We start from the raw sequence: 19,896 nt of genomic DNA, 5'->3' as shown, positions 1-19,896 counted from the left end.
ATTATTAAGATAAGTGCAAGCTTTGGTACTGGAAAGGTATTTATGTCTTAAGGTACAAAGAAAAAGGATAGGAGAGATTGAAAAAAGTGTGTCTCTCCAGAAGGGACCTTGGTAATATCTTAGTTCTTAACAGACAGGGAAGATGAGGCACACATAGCTGGTTAAATAGAGCTGGGGCTTGGTGACATCCTCTTAGACTTCCAGTCTCACATTCTTTCTAACAGCAGCATAGTGTCTTGCATATTCTAAGTGGTAAATGAATATATATTGATATTATTCAATCAGTGCATAGAACAATGTAGTTACTTACTTTTATAAAAGTTGGTTTCCACAAGATAAGTGAAACATTCACTTGGCTCATGTCAGAAGGAGTGAGATTACATGTGATGGTAGCAAATTTACATGGATTGCAGTCCTGTTTAAATGTCCAGAGATACATATCAGTATTCTTGCCATTTTATCAAATATACTATATTTAAATACTTCAGATGGTTTTTCTAGATTGATATCAATTTTATTCATTTGGAAAGCAAAAGGTAAAAATAGCATTTGTCTTAATTTACCAGAATTGTGCCTTGTTTGAGATGGTCAGTTGATGTAGTCATTTTCTTTCCAGAGTCTATACTGAAAGGATCCTCAAAGATATGGGGTCTGCAGTTTGCATTCTAGAAATGAAAATATTACATTTATTAGACAATGCCAGATATCAGAGGAAAAAATGACTTGCAGCAGTAGTGTGAATAATCTGTGAATGACAGCCATTGCCATATATTAAACATCCATCTTTGTAAGTGTGCTATATGGAAAAGGTTGTTGTGCACCAGCCATACATACATATATATCCACCCCAAGATAATATGTATTGTTACCATGCTACTCTTGAATTGTAATGGACACTAGTGAGGTTGTTATGGAAAAGAAAGAATGCTAATAGAAGTTACTATTACATGATTAATACATTCATTAATTTATTACTTTAATCAAAGATAAGCTTATGAATTCTATACTACAGAGAGAGAAAAATATTTAAAATTCTACCGATAAAAACAAAAACAATTGCCAGACATGGTGGCTCACATCTGTAATCCTAGCACTTTGGGAGGCTGAGGCGGGTGGATCACCTGAGGTCAGGAGTTTGAGACCAGCCTGGCCAACATTGTGAGACCCCCCCATCTCTGCTAAAACACAAAAATTAGTTGGGTGTGGTGGTGAGCACCTGTAGTCCCAGCTACTTGGGAGGCTGAGGCAGGAGAATCATTTGGACATGGGAGGCGGAGGTTGCAGTGAGCTAAGATCGTGCCATTGCACTCCAGGCTGGGTGACAGAGAGAGACTGTCTCAGAAAAAAAAAAAAAAAAAGGAAACAAAAACAACAAAAATACTTGTTCAATATTATGGCTCATGAAACAATTGAAAAGAGAGGGACCTTCATCTGTACTTACGTATTCATCCAATAATACTTTTGATTCCCTACCCACCAAGGATAAGACACTCAGTCTACACAGGAGGAAGACGTAAGCAGACAACCCGATAGATGTTAACATATTATGTTTAAATCCTATGTTTATAAGACAGCTGGTTCTAGACTTAACCTAGTAAACCTTTTGCTTCCCCAGTACTCTCAACCCTTGATAAAAGTTAGTAAGATTAAAGTTTCCTAAGCAGTATGAAAAGTACAATTTTTTTTTTTTCTCTTCTGGATTTTCACAAACCTGCCTTTTTGGATTAGAGGGAAATTCCAGAGGCTTATTTTTTCTTTGCCCTTAGGAAAACATTTAAGTGGTCACAAGCCAATTAGCACTGTTGCTATTTCTTGATTTCTGAGAATACTTTTGAAAATGCCTGCAAAGACAGATTTTCAAATTCTGAAATCATGCACACATTAATTCAATACTTACGATGATTTTTTTGTTTTAGACACTAAACCATAATGAACTATCATATAGTCTCATTCAATGCTAAAAATATAAAGGGGGTGCAATATTGCTATTATTTGGGATGTGAGTAAATACAATTATACTATTTTGTTTGCAGCTGTGCATGCTTAGGCACAATTAAGAAGCCACTTTATATATAGAGTTGTTTGATTACCACAAACCAAGGAAAAGGGTAACAAACATTTCATAACAATGGATTATCTAAAATCTGCTCTAGTGGATTGAACAGTGGTCCCCAAAGATATACCTAAATCCTCCTAGAACTAGTAAATGTGACTTTACTTGGAAATAGGGTCTTTGCAGATATAATTATATTAAGGATCTCCAGATGAGATCACTGGATTTAGGGTGGACCCTAAATCTAATGACGAGTGTGCAGAAACCCAAAGAGAGAAGGAGAACACACAGAAACACAGAGAAGGCCATGTGAAGACAGAGGCAGAGATAGGAGTTATGCTGCCGCAAGCCAAGGAATGCCTAGGGTTGCCAGCTGTCACCAGAAGCTAAGAAAACAGCATGAAAAAGAGTCTCTCTTGAGCCTTCAGAGGGAATTAACACTGTCAACACCTTGATTTTGGACTTCTGGACTCCAGAACTGTGAAAGGATAAATTTGTGTTGTGTTAAGTCACTTGATTTGTGATAATTTGTTACAGCAGCCCTAGGGAATAATACATCTATTAGTATTTGCTTTTAATTATCTCAATACCTGTCCATGTTACTTCGGTAAAACTCTTTATTACAAGTATCATGCCGAACAAAAGGCTTAAACATAAAGTGGAAAAGATAACAGTAATGACATAATTCCAAGGCACACATGACTTACATCAGAAGATGACAATCCAGTTGGGTATAGCACAGGATAACCATTTGATGTCATGTTGGGGAATGAAATTGACAGCTTAAGTTCTGGCATTGGAAAAGATCCACTTTTTCTAATCTACAAGAAAAAAATGGAAATGTAATCTTTCTTCCTCTTTTAATAGAATTCTTTCTGTCTTATGTAGGACTTTGTTTTCTAGCTGATGAAGTAAGTTGTGTAATATTTTGAATCCCCAAATGAATGTAGATCTTTTATGGTGCTGTACAGAGAATTGGCATAATTCAGCTAGCAAGAAAATACGGACACTTAACAATCAGTAGCTGTATATATCAGCTATAATCATATTGTTCCTCCATCCCCCATTCTCTTAATAGACCTGGGATTAATAGAAAAACAGAATTGGAAGTTTTTATCAGTTATTATGTTCTTGCCATGCTCATTTTTTTTTTTTAAACATACCACTCTTTTTGAAACTGGAAAGAAGGGAGGACCATGGAACAATTTAGATTTTTGGTTGCCTTTACCCAGTTTGACATAATTCCCTAAACCCATAAATCGTCTCTAATACTGGCTAGATGGGATGTATCACTACTATACAGGCAAACCAGACTCCCATCTGCTTCCCTTCACAATTCTACCCCCAGCTAGGGCTACTGTGCCACTGGCTGTTGATAATCTGGTTTTATGAGAGTCAGATTAATTGTCTCCATTCGTTTTTATCCACTAACCCAAAATTTCCACTTAGCATCATGTTCTGCTACCAGTAGTGAGTATAGCTCAGAGGAAAATGTGGGCAGGATGAAGTTCAACAGGAAACTGAACTCACTATCCAGAGGTCTTTGCCTGCTTAGAAGGTGCAACTGAACTGGGACAACCAGGTGCAGTGGTCCCCTTCTCACTGCTGAAGCATAATCTGCAGGCCCGAAGCTTACGGCATCCCTGTGCAGCATCTTTACCTGGGTAGGGAATCCCTTGATCTACATAGATAGATGCAAGGAAAGCCAGTGATCTACCCAACTGAGCCTTCCAGACTGATAGCTCCTCAGATCTGAAGCAATTTCCTGGGTTGGTAAAGATTAAATACATCCTTTAGTCCTGGAATTCCGGGGGTTTCTGACTAGCTGCGCCTGGACTTTTAAACATGCTCCCTAACTCTTATCTTCCTGATTTCCAGTCACATTCTGTTTCCTGATATTCAGTCAGAAATCCTGTGTTCTGTAATTACCATTTTTTTTTTGATTAAAATATGTTCCTTGTAGAAACATTGGAAAATACTGAAAATAAACAGAAAATAAAAGTTTCCTATACTTCAACTACCTTGGTAACATTTTAGTGTATGTTACCTGTCTTTAGTATTTACATATATGCATATTTATAAAATTTGTATCACAACAAAATACAAAGTTTCGTACCCTGTCTGTAAAATGTATTATGCTATAGCATTTTCCTTTAAATGTATAAGTTTATTGAGAATATGACTGTTCATAACAACCACAATATCAATATTGTTGACTATGTGCCACACACTGTGCTCATCTTCTTATATGCATTATTGCCTTTAACCCTGTTAACAACTCCAGGAAGCAGATCCTCTTATTATCTTTGTTTTTTCTATGAGGTAAGAAGGTTGGAATGAAAATTAAGAACTTTCTAAGATCACAAAGCTAGTACAGAGCAGCATTATGGTCTCTTACACCAAAATGTGCCTTCTAAAATATTACATAAAGTAGTTGGTGGGACTGTAAACTAGTTCAACCATTGTGGAAAACAGTGTGGCGATTCCTCAAGGATCTAGAACTAGAAATACCATTTGACCCAGCCATCCCATTACTGGGGACATACCCAAAGGATTATAAGTCATGCTGCTATAAAGACACATGCACACGTATGTTTATTGTGGCACTATTCACAATAGCAAGAACTTGGAATCAACCCAAATGTCCATCAGTGACAGACTGGATTAAGAAAATGTGGCACATGTATACCATGGAATACTACGCAGCCATAAAAAAGGATGAGTTCATGTCCTTTGTAGGGACTTGGATGCAGTTGGAAACCATCATTCTCAGCAAACTATCGCAAGAACAGAAAACCAAACACCGCATGTTCTCACTGATAGGTGGGAATTGAACAATGAGATCACTTGGACACAGGAAGGGGAACATCACACACCAGGGCCTATTGTGGGGAGGGGGAAGGGGGAGGGATAGCATTAGGAGATATACCTAATGTAAATGACGAGTTAATGGGTGCAGCACACCAATATGGCACATGTATACATATGTAATAAACCTGCACCTTGTGCACATGTACCCTAGGACTTAAAGTATAATGAAAAAAAAAAAGAAAAAAAAATTACATAAAGTCTCTCCATTGAATATATGATAATCTCTTCACTAAATATATGATAATTTATTTAAGTAATTTCATTGTGTTAAGTGTTTAGATTGTGCCCATATAATTAGTTTTTAAACTATTATAAATAACATTGTTAAGAACATCCCTGAAATCTTTGTTTCTATCACCAAAAATTTCCTAGGGAAAATTTCTAGCAGTAAACTTACTGAGTTTCATCTTAAAAAAAGGTCTTTTTAAAAAACTCCGTTATTCCAATTCTAGAATTTACTTCAGCAAAATAATCAGAGATACACACATAGTTTTGTGATCAGGAAGATTCCTAGCAATGTAATTCATATCAACACTTTAATAACAGAGAGCACCTATTTCAAATCTGGACCCTAATAAGTTACAATATATAAAGATCTACAACAAAGTCTTTTTGTTTTCTTTCTTTTTTTGCTGAATTTTCTAGTTCAGGGAAAGTGAATGGGGCTGGAGAAATCTGATAGCCTGAATTCCAAAAATCTATCCTAGAATCCAGTAGAGTGATTGGCATTTATGCCAATTTCCAGGGTATATCTTGTCGTAGGAATTCTAGCAAAGAGTACAAATTTTAAAAAATGAAATTAATCTTGGGAGTATGTGTTTATTTATATTTTGTGAGATAACTTTTTTTTGGGGGTTGGCAATTCCCAAAGGGATTGAGGCTATTTTCATTTATAATTTTGTTGCATTATCTCATATTTTTGAATACATATTTAATCCATTATTTGAATTGTGTTCTCTTTTTTCCTTGAGTAATTTTAACTTGAGTCTGTGTCAGTAACTAGCCATTACCTAAAATAAAATTCCATGATTGTTTGCCATAGTGGTTAGGAAGAGTTTGTTATGAAGGATTTAAAAGGAAAAATAAATGTAATAGAAAGCATCACTTAAGGAGGTGGTAGTACCAACATGAGTGATTGATAGTACAATGCATGTGAAAGGCAACAATAAGGAGAACATGATACATATTTATTTGTTGCGTAAAAAAATTTGCCAAGACAATTGTGATAACAAATTTCTGATATAGTCATAATTAATGAAAACGTACTTTTTTCAGTCAAACTGGGAAAATAATGCAAGTAAAGTCTACAGGTTTATTGGTAGCTACTATCTAGTTCCATAGTTTATATTTTTTTCTAGAAAGCCATTCTAATGGTATGTCATTTTGAGGAAATTAGAGACTTAGATCTCTAAATTGATTTGAAAATATAATTATCACAAATTTAAACATTCAGTGGAATTACAAAGAAAAACATAAATGGAAAATTATAATTATATATAATATGCTTATATTTATATTTATGAAATTATAAAGAGAATATGCTGGAATATAGAGACTAAACATTGAAGGAACATGTTTTTATGCATCTGTTAATACTTTAATTTATATATTTACAAATAATTCCATTAGAATACTATTTTAGAGGTAATTTCTTACCAGGTAGAAGATATTAATTTCATTTCCAATGTCCTCCGTAGAATTAATAACTTCAGGGACTGTCTCATTGGCAGCAATTGAAATGTGGTATTCACTTGCAGAGCTTAAAAGAATTAATTAGAAGAAGAAAAATAAAACATAATAAAGTTTAACTTTTATTTGGCCTCATTATTTTCTTTCTCCATATCATGTAATTCCACAAAAATATTTGTAGGGATTTCAAATCACAGGGGAATTCATTTACCTTGAAAGCTAAAATTAAATCTTTGAGGAGAGTGAAAAGGATTATATAATTTAGTTCAATAGTCACTGATGCTTATTTGTCCCCAAAATGCTAGAATATGAGTTTTAAAAGTTAAAATTTCATTGTTAACAAGTGAAAAATTTCCATAAATTCACTAATACCATTTATACCTATTGAAAAATGAAGTTAAAATGTAATGCTGAATTATAAATAGATTTAAAATTTTTGCCATTTCATAATTTAAAGTCCTATATTTACTGCTAAACTTAAAAGTTTAATCTTCTCCACACAGTCACCATCTTCTTTGGATGAACTTGGTAGAGTAAAATAGCATGTTTTTAAGCCGCACTTCAGTCAAGGGAAGACAAACATATTTTTAAGTGTTCGCCAAAATTTGATTTTAAGTAAATGGAAAACTCTTGGGGAAAAGTCAGTGCATCAATAGAAGTGCATACAGAAAAATAGAAAACAGCCAACAGAATTTAAAGGCTGAGAAATATTAGCACAATCTATATGTATATCCTATAATCATGCCATTTTTGTAGTCTCCAGTTAGTACAGAGAGAGTGCCATAGATAATAAATGAAGCCAGAAGGAAGATATTGAATGTTCCCAATGCAAAAAAAGATAAATGTTTGAGACGATGCATGTTCTAATTACCCTATTTAATTGCTATAAATTACGTGCATCACAACATCTCCAAGCACCTTATAAGTATGTACAATTATTATGTGTCAATTTAAAATAGTTTTCAAATTAAAAGAAAAAAAAAAAAAAAGCATGTGAAATGGTTTAAACTAACACTTCCTGAATATATAACCTTGGGTAAATTAGCCTCTCTGAACCTCAAATTCTTCAACTGGAAAATGGAGATAGTAGTTGTATTTGAACCATAGCATTATCATAAGGATCAGATAAGACAGAACACAAAGGCTCAATAAATGTTAGCCACCATTTTTAAAAAATTAATAAAATGATAAGACTTTTAGAATAAACCAACTTGCCAATGATTCTTATACTTTATATATACATTGCACATGTTTATTTAGCAAAAGCTTGGAATTCTGCTTAAGCAGGGAAAATTATAGAGAGAAAGTTTGTTAACATGGTTTGTGTTTGGATAGATAAGAAGTTCTTAAGAGAAAGAATGGTTTATGAATGGTGGAAGAAATAAACAGTTCTTATCAATGAGAAATGCTTTAATCTTGTGTGTCCAGATTGAGAAGACTGATCAGCTTCCACAGGATGAGAACAATGACCAAGAAATATGCTGGTGGCCTCTAAGAAAATATTGTGTTTTGTGTAGGATTTTTGGGTCTTCAACTTGCATTCAGGAGTTAATGCTGGACAGCGAATGCAATCTGGAATCACTAACACCTAACATTTTGGGTTATGCATTAGGATGCATGAGAATTACCTGGAAGGCTTGTTTAACCCCGTCCTCTGAGTTTCTGATTCGGTAGGTTTCGGGTGGGGCCAGAGAATTTGCCTAACAAGTTTCCAGAAGATGCTGATGCCCTTGGCCAGCCAGGGACCACACTTTCAGAACCACTGGGTTAATAGAAAGGCATCAACATAAAAATGCAGTTTTCTCTTACCTGTAAAACTGTAGTCCAACTTCATATTTTACCGGAATAGAAATGTTTACTACATTATCAGAAAGGGTTTCAGGAGGTTCTTCACTGTCGCTAGAAAATACACAGCACATTCAGACAAACCATTAAAATCTTGACTATTTAGAGATATTTCTAAGTGTTTGAAAGAGAAGCTTGTCCTGGCAACTAAATAAAAGCATCTAAGAGTATAATTTTTAATTATTTTTTAAATTGGGGTGAAGAAGGAGATCAGAAATGATTGGCATGGTTGAACGTTCCCAAGTTGATTCTGATGTGCAACTAGAGTTGACAATCACACTGACTTACGTTTTTCAAAATTTTATGACTATAATGATGAGAATCCCTGGGTTTAATTGTTAAAATACAGAGATAACTGGGCTTCCCTTAGAAATGTGGATGTAGTGGTTCCAACTTGGGGCCCAGGAATTTCTGTTTTTAACCACATATCTACCCCCAGGTGATTCTTATTTATCACAGATGAGGACTTAGCAAAGATAAGTGATTAGGGTCACACAGCTGAGAGTAAATCTAAAATCTTTCGTTTTCTTCTTTAATAGTCTTTCTATACTAAGTACTTGATGATCATATTATTTGTTAAGCACTGATTTATTCCTTTGATTTTGGTTATCACTTTAATTACATATTATGTAAACACATGTATATATGTGTATACACACATATACATACTTCTTCATATTAGAAAGCACATACAAATGATACAATGAGTAATGAACACTGGCTCCGGGGCCAGAGAATGGGATTGTTCTTGGACACTGATATATGTTGGTCAAATTACTCATCTGTGTTTGCCTTGGTTTCTTCATCTATAAAATGGGATATTAAATGAGTAATACATGATGATTAAATGAGTAATAAGTATAAAGTGCTTAAGACTGTGCTTAGGACATAGGAAATCTTCAGTGTTAGCTTTCATTATTACTATCACACATACCCCTCCACCAACTGACCAAGCACCTAACATATTGTCTCACAGAATGGGCATAAGAGTACTTTTTAATGACTCTGGTTATTCCCAAATGTGTAAAGTGGCTCAGAAGCAGCAGGACAGAGAAAGCTAGCATGCTGCCTTGGATTATAGGTATTTGTGTGACTCAGCTCTTAGCGTGAATGGTCCCCTTTTCTCTCACCCATTCCACACAGAGCCTTCCTAAATCAGTCTCCATGAGCAGCAGCTCTGTACAGATGACTTTACCTCTCAGAAACTTTACTGGCTTTTCATGGTCTGTTCAATTCAGAAATAATACCTTGACTGACATTCAGTGCCTAGCGTAATATGATAGAATGCACACTTCCTGCTTATTTCCATTGCTACTTTATGTATTCTTTATGTTTCAGGGAAAATTGATAACCTTTTTAATTAAGCTGTATATTTTGCCTGAAATGCTCCACCTAGTGCTATTCACTGACCTCTCTGTGAAAGGCTGTCTACCCTTCAACGTCTTTCTCAATTATAATTTCCTTGATAAAGCTTTCTTGGGTTCCCATTGCCAAGTAGAAATTATTTCAGCTTCCAGTAATTTTCTGACACAGCTTTATATCTCTATAATGGATTGTTTTTATTCTATCCCAGGTTACAATAATTTTATGCTAGTCTCAACCTCCTACTGTAATACTTACCTTATGTAATTTTTATATTCCTTACAGTGACTAATTCAGTATCAGTGACCGATTCAATATCTTGTGCATAATAGTTGTCAAATAAAAGTTTGTTGAGTTGACTTAATGTACAGAATTAATTAATCCATTAATTCATTTCTCCAATTTATTCATTTAGTCTACATCTATGTAGTGATTATAATATGGCAGGCACAATGCTAGTCACTGTGAATAAAACAGTAAAAGACACTATCTCACTGGAGACAGGTCAGTGGATAAATACAATTGGAAGAAAGACCACTATTTCACTTTCCTTATTGGGCCTTTGCTGTTGTTATTCTGTGTGTTCTATGATACCTTTCAGAAGTTCTGACTGATTTGAATAAAGTATATTAAATTACAAAAGGATATCACAAAACTTTAAGTCCATCTAATGATTCATTTGACCTCGATGGGCAGTCAGTGAAAGTTTTTAAATTATCAGTAAATTTTTTATGAATTTAAATGCAAGTTGGCAGATATAAATGATATGTGATTATGGTATCTTCTATAGCTCATTGATTTAATCTAGTTAGGTGAATCATTTCTATTAAATGAAAATTTCTTTATTTTACTAATCATTCATAAGGGTGTTTTTGTGAAGCAAAGTGGTTAATTGCCTTCCACTTCTACTGATCTCCTACAACCTGGAAGAAACTGTCAGTGAGTTTATAGAACAAAATATTCAAAATACACAGAAGCAGCGATATACATTCATATACTTATATTTATACACATGTAAACCCACCTTGTTGCATTTAAATAAATGGTCACATTTTCCATGAGATAGGATGTGTTAAACTGAAACAATATTTTGAAGGTTACCTATAAAATAAAAATAAGTCTTTAGTAACAGATAAGAAATTGTTTACTTTGACTAAAATATTCAATTTCCACAAATGACATTACCTAAACTCAAATTATGAAGTTATTTGAGAAACATTGTCTTACAAAATGAAACCTTATTGTATCTCAAAAATAGAATAATATATAATATACACATTCTTTTCAATGTGAATGTGTACCATGTTTTACATATTGCTATGATGTGAATGTTTCCCCTCAAAATTCATGTGTTGAAACCTAAACACCAATGTGATGATATTAGGTGATGGGGCCTTTGGGCAGCTGATGAGATCATAAGGGCAGAGCCTGCATGAGTGGGATGAGTACCTTGTAACAGGGGACTCAGGAAGCTGCCTCCCTGCTTCTGCTATCTGAGGATGCATTGAAAAGACGTCTTCTATGAAGCATGAAATGGGCCCTCACCAGACACTGGATCTATCAGTGCATTTACCTTGGACTTCCCAGCTTCCAGAACTGTGAGAAATAAACTTCTGGTTTATAAGCTACTCAGTTTATAGTATTTAGTTATAGCAGCCAGAATAGACTAAGAAACATGTTAAATAAAATGTATAGAAGGTCACTGGTTTGGACTGAGCTCTTGCTCTAGGCCCAACAGACTAAATAATGCTTAAGTTCCACACCATAAAGCCGAAATTGAATCACTTGTCTGAATTTTTGAGAGATGAGGAAAGTGAGAGATAATCACCAAATCCCCAGTCAAGCCAGTTTCAGACAGCATGATAAGAAAATCCCCTCTACTTTCACTTTTACAAGGAAAATAACTTTGAAATGACCAATCAACTTTTCGTTCTGTTTCTGCTTTCTTTAGACCTTTTCTGTCTGTAAAGCCAACATCCTCTCCTCAGCTCTTCCATCACTCATTTTATTTTACAGAATAAGGTGTTGCCTGATTCTAGAACTGCAAATAAAAGTCAATTAATATTTGGAAACTAAATTCATTCCATAGAAAAAGAAAGTAGATTAGTGGTTGCCTGGGATTGGGAGAAAGGCTGTTGAGGAAAATCAGAGTGACTGCCAATGCATATGTGGTTTCTTTGTGGTGTGTGAAAATGTTCTAAACTCAATTGTCATAATGACTGTACAATTTATAATTTGGTGAATGTACTAAAATCCAATGAAATACACACTTTGAATGAGTGAACTCTATGCTACATGAATTATATCTCAATAAGGCAATTGGTTTTTAAAAAGAGAGAGATGGAAGGAGAATTTCTGAATTAAGTTCTACACCAATCTATTTGAAGCATTCTTTTTCTTGAAGGCCAGAAACACCTACTACCTAGGAGACTCCAATAACAGAATCTCCCAGCTCCATTTTATGAGATATGTTATCTAATATAAATTAGATATATTACATAGTATAAACTTTAAATCTTGTCTTGGTGTTTGAGTTTGCCTGTGTGAGAAGTGTTACAAGGTTGTTACAATATGTTTCTGTTATTTATAAATTGCCTGGTATAACGTATTGTGTACCTTATACCTTGTACAAAATACCTTACACCAGGCAATTTATAAATAACAGAAATATTTTGCTCACAGTTCTGAGGGTTGGGAAGTCCAAGATCAAGGCACCAACAGATTCAGTGTCTGGAAACACCCAGTTCTCATAGATGGTACCTGCTATGTGTTCTCGCATGGTAGAAGGGATGAGCAGTCTCCCTCAAGCCTCTCTGATGAGGGCACTAATCCCTTATGAGAGCTCCACCCTCTGGACCTAATGACTTCCTAAAGGCCTCATCTTTTACTACTATCACATTGGGGATTAAGTATTAACATACGAATTTTGTTGGGGCACAAACATTCTGACCATAGCATATTCCAATCTGTCACAATTTTGAACTGAACATTTTTCATCTGTATTATCCTAAACTACCATTGGAAGGATTTATATGTTTGTCTTTGCACATACTACTTTTCATATTCAATTTCCACATGTATTTTGTATAACCTGCTCACCATCTCTCCTTTTCTCAGGAAGGGATATCCAACTTTACATGTGATATTATGATTGGATTCACAACTGTCTTTTTGGATAGCCTAGGAAGAGAAAGTAAACAGAATCAGAGCGGACAAGCAGCTGAAATACTGAAACGTGTTCTTTCAGAATTTTCCCAGATGTGTCTTGGTGACTGCCTTGCCAGTATTTTTGTCTTGATTTAGCTGGAAGAGGAACAGAATTCTGGGACCAGCTGTTCTACACTCATGGAAATCCTAAAACACCACTTGTGGGTGCCTGAAAGACAAAGCATATCTCACAATCCTGCCTACATCTTCAGTTTTAAAATGGAAGTACTAATAGCACCCCCTCACAGGGTGATTGCGGTGGCCGCATAAAATAATCCACACAGCCAAGACTGGCACAGAGCAGCCTTCATTGAATGTCAGTCATTGGAGGAGTTTAGTGCAGTGGATAAGAGCATAGGCTCTGACCCATGACCACCAGAATTTAAACCCTGACTGCACAACTGTTAGCTTTATCCTTGTTAAGATTCCTCACCTCTCTCGGACTGATTTTCGTTCAAGTGGTTTAGTCATATACTCTATTTTGTGCAATTTAAAATGCCATTGAACATGAGATATGCCATTATTTTTACATACCCATAAGAAGGAAAAATAACACTGCCAGGTAAATAAACATGTTATCAATTGTAAAATGCAATTACAAGAATGTTAAAACAGGAAAAAAAGGTTTTAGCTTCGCTTCTCTGCAGTACAGTCATACCTACTTACAAAATAATTAGTGAAAATTAAATAAGTGAAACCCTTAGAACAGGGCCTAAAACATGATGTGACTCAATAAATGGTTGCCATCGTTATTACCGTTGTTATTGTTAATATACACAGAAAAGATGCACTGTCAGATTTTTAGCTATGTCTCTCTGCCAGGCCATTAAATCAGCTGAGGAGGATATAGGCAATAGTTTTTAATAGAGAATAAATTTGTGGTAATATTTTCCCCAAGATTACTTTGTACATCTATATTTATAATTTTAATAATTATTATTATTTTTTGAGACAGAGTCTTGTTCTCTCTCTGTCACCCAGGCTGGAGTGCAGTGGAGTGATCTCGGCTCACTGAAACCTCCGCCTCCCAGGTTCGAGCAATTCTCCTGCCTCAGCCTCCCAAGTAGCTGGGACTACAGGTGCATGCCACCATGCCTTGCTAATTTTTTGTATTTTTAGTAGAGACGGGGTTTCACCGTGTTAGCCTGGAAGGTCTCAATCTCCTGACTTCATGATCCGCCCGCCTCAGTCTCCCAAAGTGCTGGGATTACAGGCATGAGCCACTGTGCCCAGCCTATAATTAATATTCTTAATTGAATCCAAAGTATAGTAATATAGGACATTATTTTTAGGTTTGTCTTAGTCATCATGTCTCTAAGTGACATCCTAATAGATAGAGAGAAATGTCCGTGAAATCTGAGTTTACAGAAAGTAGACAATAGTGTTTTAATACTACATATAATATTAATAAGTGCATTGTTTTTAATATAAATTGTATGTAATATTAATTAATATAAATATACACAAAATTTTAACTCAGTGGGATTCATTTGGAGATCAGAATTAAAAGCAAAGTTCAAATTTGGAAACGCTGATTACCTCTGATATAGCATCTTACACAGATTAATATAGTTTTTTTGCCAACATAACAAAAGAAACTTCTGTTACGAATCAATAAGACACAGTTATTTAATACAAGTATCTTGCCAAAGTAAGGACTTTGCATAGAAAGGGATATATGACATCTTGATTTTCCTGCAGGTAAAATTGTTTTGCTCAACACAGAGGAAACTCTCTGTACCTCTGGTAAACTGTTTTGGCTTTGACTGTTGTTGTTTTCCTTGACTCCGTTTCAGTTTCAGTGGTTTCAGGATTTTGTAAAACATACAATTTTTATACATGAGCTATCCTTTCCTCATACAGAATCTAAGAAAAGACATACATATTTGAATAAATAAAACTTTTTTAAAAAGCTTAATACTTTCACCATTGGTGAGGACTAATGTAAAAAATTCCTTCTATTCTTTTAAAATCAATCTAATAAAAGCAATTATCTCAGTAGCATGAAAAGTAGGCTCGGTAAATGACTGTTAAGAGAATAAATAAATGAAAAACTAAAAGTTTACCTCAATTCCTGAAAAAACTAGATTTGGAGAATAATGCACTATTGTCCTGGTATTGTAGGCACTGTCCTTTGTATTTTTGACTGTGAGGCTAACATTGAACTTATCATTCTGGGACCGGACAATTAGCAGGTCCTTTTCTGTGGTGGCGACATGCAGGCTGAGGTCCGAGATACATTTTTCCTTGTTTCCACAATCTTTGGCAAAAGGAATCTGAAATGATGACAGGAAAGAATTTTTCAAAATTTCGCTACGCATTATTGAAAATTACCCATCAATTTGTGTAACAAAAATGGCATACAGCCAAAGTAAGTTAAGCAACTCATAAAGAAAATTTCCCTGCAAAAATCTTAAGGGATTTTATAATTATCCCTATAATTATAGAATAAACTTTTTTTTTATTCTATAAAAAAAGAAGAAGAAACATTTACTTATGAATGTAAATCGTGCTAATCCTTTTAAGAATGAACAATTTTCATGGGTGCTTTGTACTGGCTTTTGTCTGCCAGGGAAGGGCAGTTTTGAAATACAAAGGCAAGTACTGCAAGATCTAAATCTATTCACTCTAATTATGAGATTTTTCTCTTAAAATCAATCAAATACTTAGGAATGTCATAAAGCTCAGTTGAGAGGGTGGAAAATGGTCAAGCCACAAATCTAGGAGTTTTGCTTGATTCTTCTTCATTGACAGCCTCTCCACCACCACCATATGTAACTCACCAAGCCCTGTCCATTCTACTCCTCTTCTAAATCTCTCTCCAATCCTTTCTTGCTTTTGCATTCCCACCACCATCTCTCGCCCAAGAATTCTCATTTCCTCCCCGAACTAAAGTAATAGCTTCCCACTGGGCTCCCACATCCACCTGTTTCCCTCCAACCACTCTTCACTCTGCTGCATCCTGTCCCATGACTGAACCAAATAAAAAGCTTCAAAACACCGCGCTGCTCTTTCAAAAGTTTAGAATTTGTGCAGCGGCACCAAGTCCCGAATGACATGGCCCCTGCCTTTACCTCCAGCCGCACCTCACATCCCCTCCTTTCTTGCTCTTTAGTGTCAGTCACACTAGCGAGTGTCGTTGTTCCCTTCATGCTCAGGACTTTCACACTTAGCATCCCCTCTGCTCCCCAAACTCCCCTAAATAGGGTGGAAATCGCCCTATCCTTCAGGGCTCCACTGAAATGGCACAACTGCAGGAGGGCTCTCCTGACTTCCCAGCCTAGGTGGAAGTTCCCGTAGAGCTCTGAAATCCTCCTCCATAGCATACGCTCTAATTACTACTTAATACCTGTTTCCAGTGTTAGACGGTAAGTTCCAATGCCTGGTGTGTATAAGATAATCAATATATCTGGTAGGAAGGAAGAGAGAGTGGAAGAGAGGTGTATGGGGAAAAAGAATTCCCCATCCCTAATGTCTCCTCCACTGGAGCCACGCTAGTGACACCCTCCCTCTTCTCTCCCCTCACTCACTCTCAGGGGTGGCACATGGACTCTAACTTTGGGAACAGGAACTAAGTGAACACAACTCAGTCCCCTTCTCTCGTTTCTATTCTCAGAGCAGCTGTGTACCCACAGGAAGCCCACATTTGGCTCTACTCCATCTGACAAGTTTTACAAGGTGGGCTCCATGAAGAAGGACAGAGATGGATCAGCACTGCTGATGATGTAGGTGGTTATCCGTGGTCTAAGTCAACGCTTCAGTGTGACGACTATCTTTATACCTAAACCATACACTGCAATCCAGTGCTAATTAGAATAACAGGGGAGATTTCTTTCCATTGGTCCTAAATTCAAGCGAGGTGAAAATGAGTGTCATTTATTAGTTTTCTTAAACTCCAACAATAGGAAATTAGAAGGATTGGGAAAAGTCTAGAAAAGTCTAATTCTTTTTTAAAACACTTCAAATTGATTTAGGGTTATGTGTGCATGGGTTTCAAGATTTTCCTAATGTTACCAGGGCAAACCTGGAGATATGGCTGAGAAAGTTCATTATTTTCTTAAACAGCAGATATTGTTCATTATTTTGTTACACAGTAGAAAGTTCATTATTTTGTTCATTATTTTGAGAAAGTTCATTATTTTGTTACACAGTAGATAGTTGAGAAAGTGCATTTTTTTTAAGCAGTTTTTTTTTTTTTTTTCTGTTGTATTTATCGGTAGGTAAGCTTTCTGAAAAACAACTCCAGATGGCCTGGGAGCTTCAGGACATTTTGCCAATTACCAGAGGAAGATAAAGCCATTGAGAAAATGGAGCAAACAAGAACCAGCAACCCCTTTTTACCTTTAGATCATTAACATGTCATTATAGGGCTAAAGTCCCTGCCATAGAAGAAAATGGCCACAATTTCTTGAACATATGTTGTATAAGGAAGCATGTTTATGATCTGTACTTGTACATCTGGAGTTTCTCTCTGGACATGCTTACGTATACCTCCCTGCCCCACATCTAACTCCTTAAAATTCCCCAGGTTTTCACAGCTTGAGGAGAAGGAGGTCTTTAGAGCAAGAGCTCACGCTTTCTCCATTCCTGACCAGGAATAAAACCTGCTTGCCTTTTTTTTCTTTCTTCCAGTTGGTTGTTCTTTCTTTGTGACCAATGCAGAGTAGTGAAAAAACACAGTTTACTAGTGACACTAAAATATTCACAAGTTGGTATTTTGCATTTTAAAGAAATCCGACCTACATATTCATGTACTGAGTTCGGTAGAGAATCATCAAGAACAGGCCCATTTTCTGGATCGGTAAGATTAAAGTCCAACGTTATTCTCACAGAGTCCTGAAAGTCATGCTTGTCCTAGAGGGTGAAACACAATATATCATTGGTATCATATTTACCAGGTGTTCTGATCTTGTTATGCCTCCTTATTATGTCCCCAAGAGTCAGGCTTACTGCAACATTTTTGTGCATCTAATCTGACATAAGATTTCATCAGGCTTTTACTTTCCTGGAGAGGGATTGGCATTCTGACAAGGGGCATAGGAAAATGTGGAGGTTTCAGAGTATGACCTGTTGACTCACTTTCAGCTCCTCAGAGGGCCTTGTTGTGTCAACATATGAGCTACCTACATCACAGTGTAGTTTTTCTTGAGACCTCAAGCCAAAGATCATTATGTAATGCTTCTGGGAACATTTCCTACCTTCAGAAGGGCAAACATTCTATAAAATGAGTTACATTTCATTAATATAATATGTACCTAGAGCTATAAGTTTTTTTTTTTTTTTTTTTTTTTTTTTTTGAGACAGAGTCTCTCTCTGTCACCCAGGCTGGAGTACAGTGGCGCAGTCTCAGCTCACTGCAACCTCCACTTTCCAGGTTCGAGTGATTCTCCTGCCTCAGCCTCCCGAGTAGCTGGGATTACAGGCATGCGCCACCACACCCAGCTAATTTTTGTGTTTTTAGTATAGATGGAGTTTCACCATGTTGGCCAGGCTGGTCTCGAACTCCTGACTTCAGGTGATCCACTCACCTCGGCCTCCCAAAGTGCTGGGATTACAGGCGTGAGCCACTGCGCCCAGCCAAGACTTTTATAATGTAAAATTTTTTGGAAAGGATGTGAATATGATTAATATTATTAACATGCCACCAATAACAATAATCATTTGTAGTATTCAAAATTATGAGCTTTATATACATTATTGCAAATTATTTCAACAGTCCTCTAAGATGAGTAACTATTATTGTCCTTATTTTATAGATGAAAGACTGAGCCTCTAAGAGAACCAACAACTTTGCCAAAGTCTCTCAGAATGTGGAACATTTGGGATACAAATTCGACACTGGCTGACTCCAGAACAAATTTCAAAGCGCTTATTCCAAACTCCAAAACAATTTTGGAAATGTTGAAAACATTTCAGTCCTTTAAACACCAGTGCCTAGACAGAGCTTAGACACTGAATTTGTGGACAAACATAGACTGAGATGATTTTTAGCAGGTTGGAGGCAATGCCATATCTGGTTTCATACCCCTTCAAATTTTATCCACATTCGAATTCCTAAGTGTTCAGTTCTGGTGAACTAAATAGGAGGGGCAACTCCAGTGTTACTTTATCAAATAATAGATTGATCCGGTGCTGACAGAATAAGCTTCATGATAAGTATCATGAAGCGTATCAACATGAAAATCACTGAGGAAGAACAAATGTGGCACAAAAGGATGCACATTTTCTGTCACTCCCCTGCCCCTAACTACAATTTTCAGAAAACAGACTATGAATATATCAGTAATACAGAAATAAGTCAGAAGTGGGAAAATTGGCCTGGTTCCTTTAAAGCTCCAAGTTCACCATCAAGTCTCTAAGTCTTAATGTCAGTTACTAAAATCAGTTTCCTCATTACCTTCATGCTGCTTCTTAATTTTATCACTCTCATGTACACTTTAAGAAAATGTTGAGGAAACTCCTGCCCTCTGTTGGGAACATTCCCCATCTACACAATGTCCCAACAAAACACATTTTAAATGGTTCACACTGGCTTACCAGCCATCTCTCAAGATTAATAGTTTGCTTTCCAAACCTCCCTCATCCACTAAAATTACAACAAAAACCAAAACAAAACAAAAAAACCCGAAGTAGCACAAAGCCTACAGATGATAGAAAATAGCAGATAATTTTCCCCTTTGCTCTAAAGTCAAACAGCGAGATATATAGTTACATGAATCCCAGAAAGCGTACAGCCCAGCAGTCTGCCCCCCAGAGCAGTCATTCACTTATCACCCACAACTGACAGACAAAGCCCACAGAAATTCAGTGTTTTCAAGTTGAAGGAATAAATGAATGAATGAAAGAAATGAAGACACGAGTAAGGTTTC

General features: G+C 36.1%; 1 protein-coding gene across 2 annotated transcripts in view; it reads right to left on the bottom strand.

Annotated features, from left to right (window-relative positions):
* Positions 1 to 19,896, bottom strand: part of ITGA1 (integrin subunit alpha 1) — a 177,149-nt gene that overhangs the window by 19,232 nt on the left and 138,021 nt on the right. For both annotated transcript variants that reach the window (XR_012413654.1, XM_005556876.5), the window contains exons 18-26: positions 17,771 to 17,881; positions 15,094 to 15,303; positions 12,920 to 13,000; positions 10,845 to 10,921; positions 8,423 to 8,512; positions 6,581 to 6,683; positions 2,761 to 2,874; positions 564 to 665; positions 311 to 415 (exon numbers count right to left, since the gene is read on the bottom strand). Coding sequence is in view for 1 of the 2 variants with exons in the window: in XM_005556876.5 (XP_005556933.1) it covers positions 311 to 415; positions 564 to 665; positions 2,761 to 2,874; positions 6,581 to 6,683; positions 8,423 to 8,512; positions 10,845 to 10,921; positions 12,920 to 13,000; positions 15,094 to 15,303; positions 17,771 to 17,881 (993 nt within the window). In the remaining variant the exon portion in view is untranslated. The remainder of the gene's footprint in view (positions 1 to 310; positions 416 to 563; positions 666 to 2,760; positions 2,875 to 6,580; positions 6,684 to 8,422; positions 8,513 to 10,844; positions 10,922 to 12,919; positions 13,001 to 15,093; positions 15,304 to 17,770; positions 17,882 to 19,896) is intronic.

This window comes from Macaca fascicularis, chromosome 6 (genome assembly GCF_037993035.2).
Source record: "Macaca fascicularis isolate 582-1 chromosome 6, T2T-MFA8v1.1".
Taxonomy (NCBI): domain Eukaryota; kingdom Metazoa; phylum Chordata; class Mammalia; order Primates; family Cercopithecidae; genus Macaca; species Macaca fascicularis.
The sequence above is the reverse complement of the archived record's forward strand: the minus strand, read 5'-3'. Positions and strand labels throughout refer to the sequence as shown.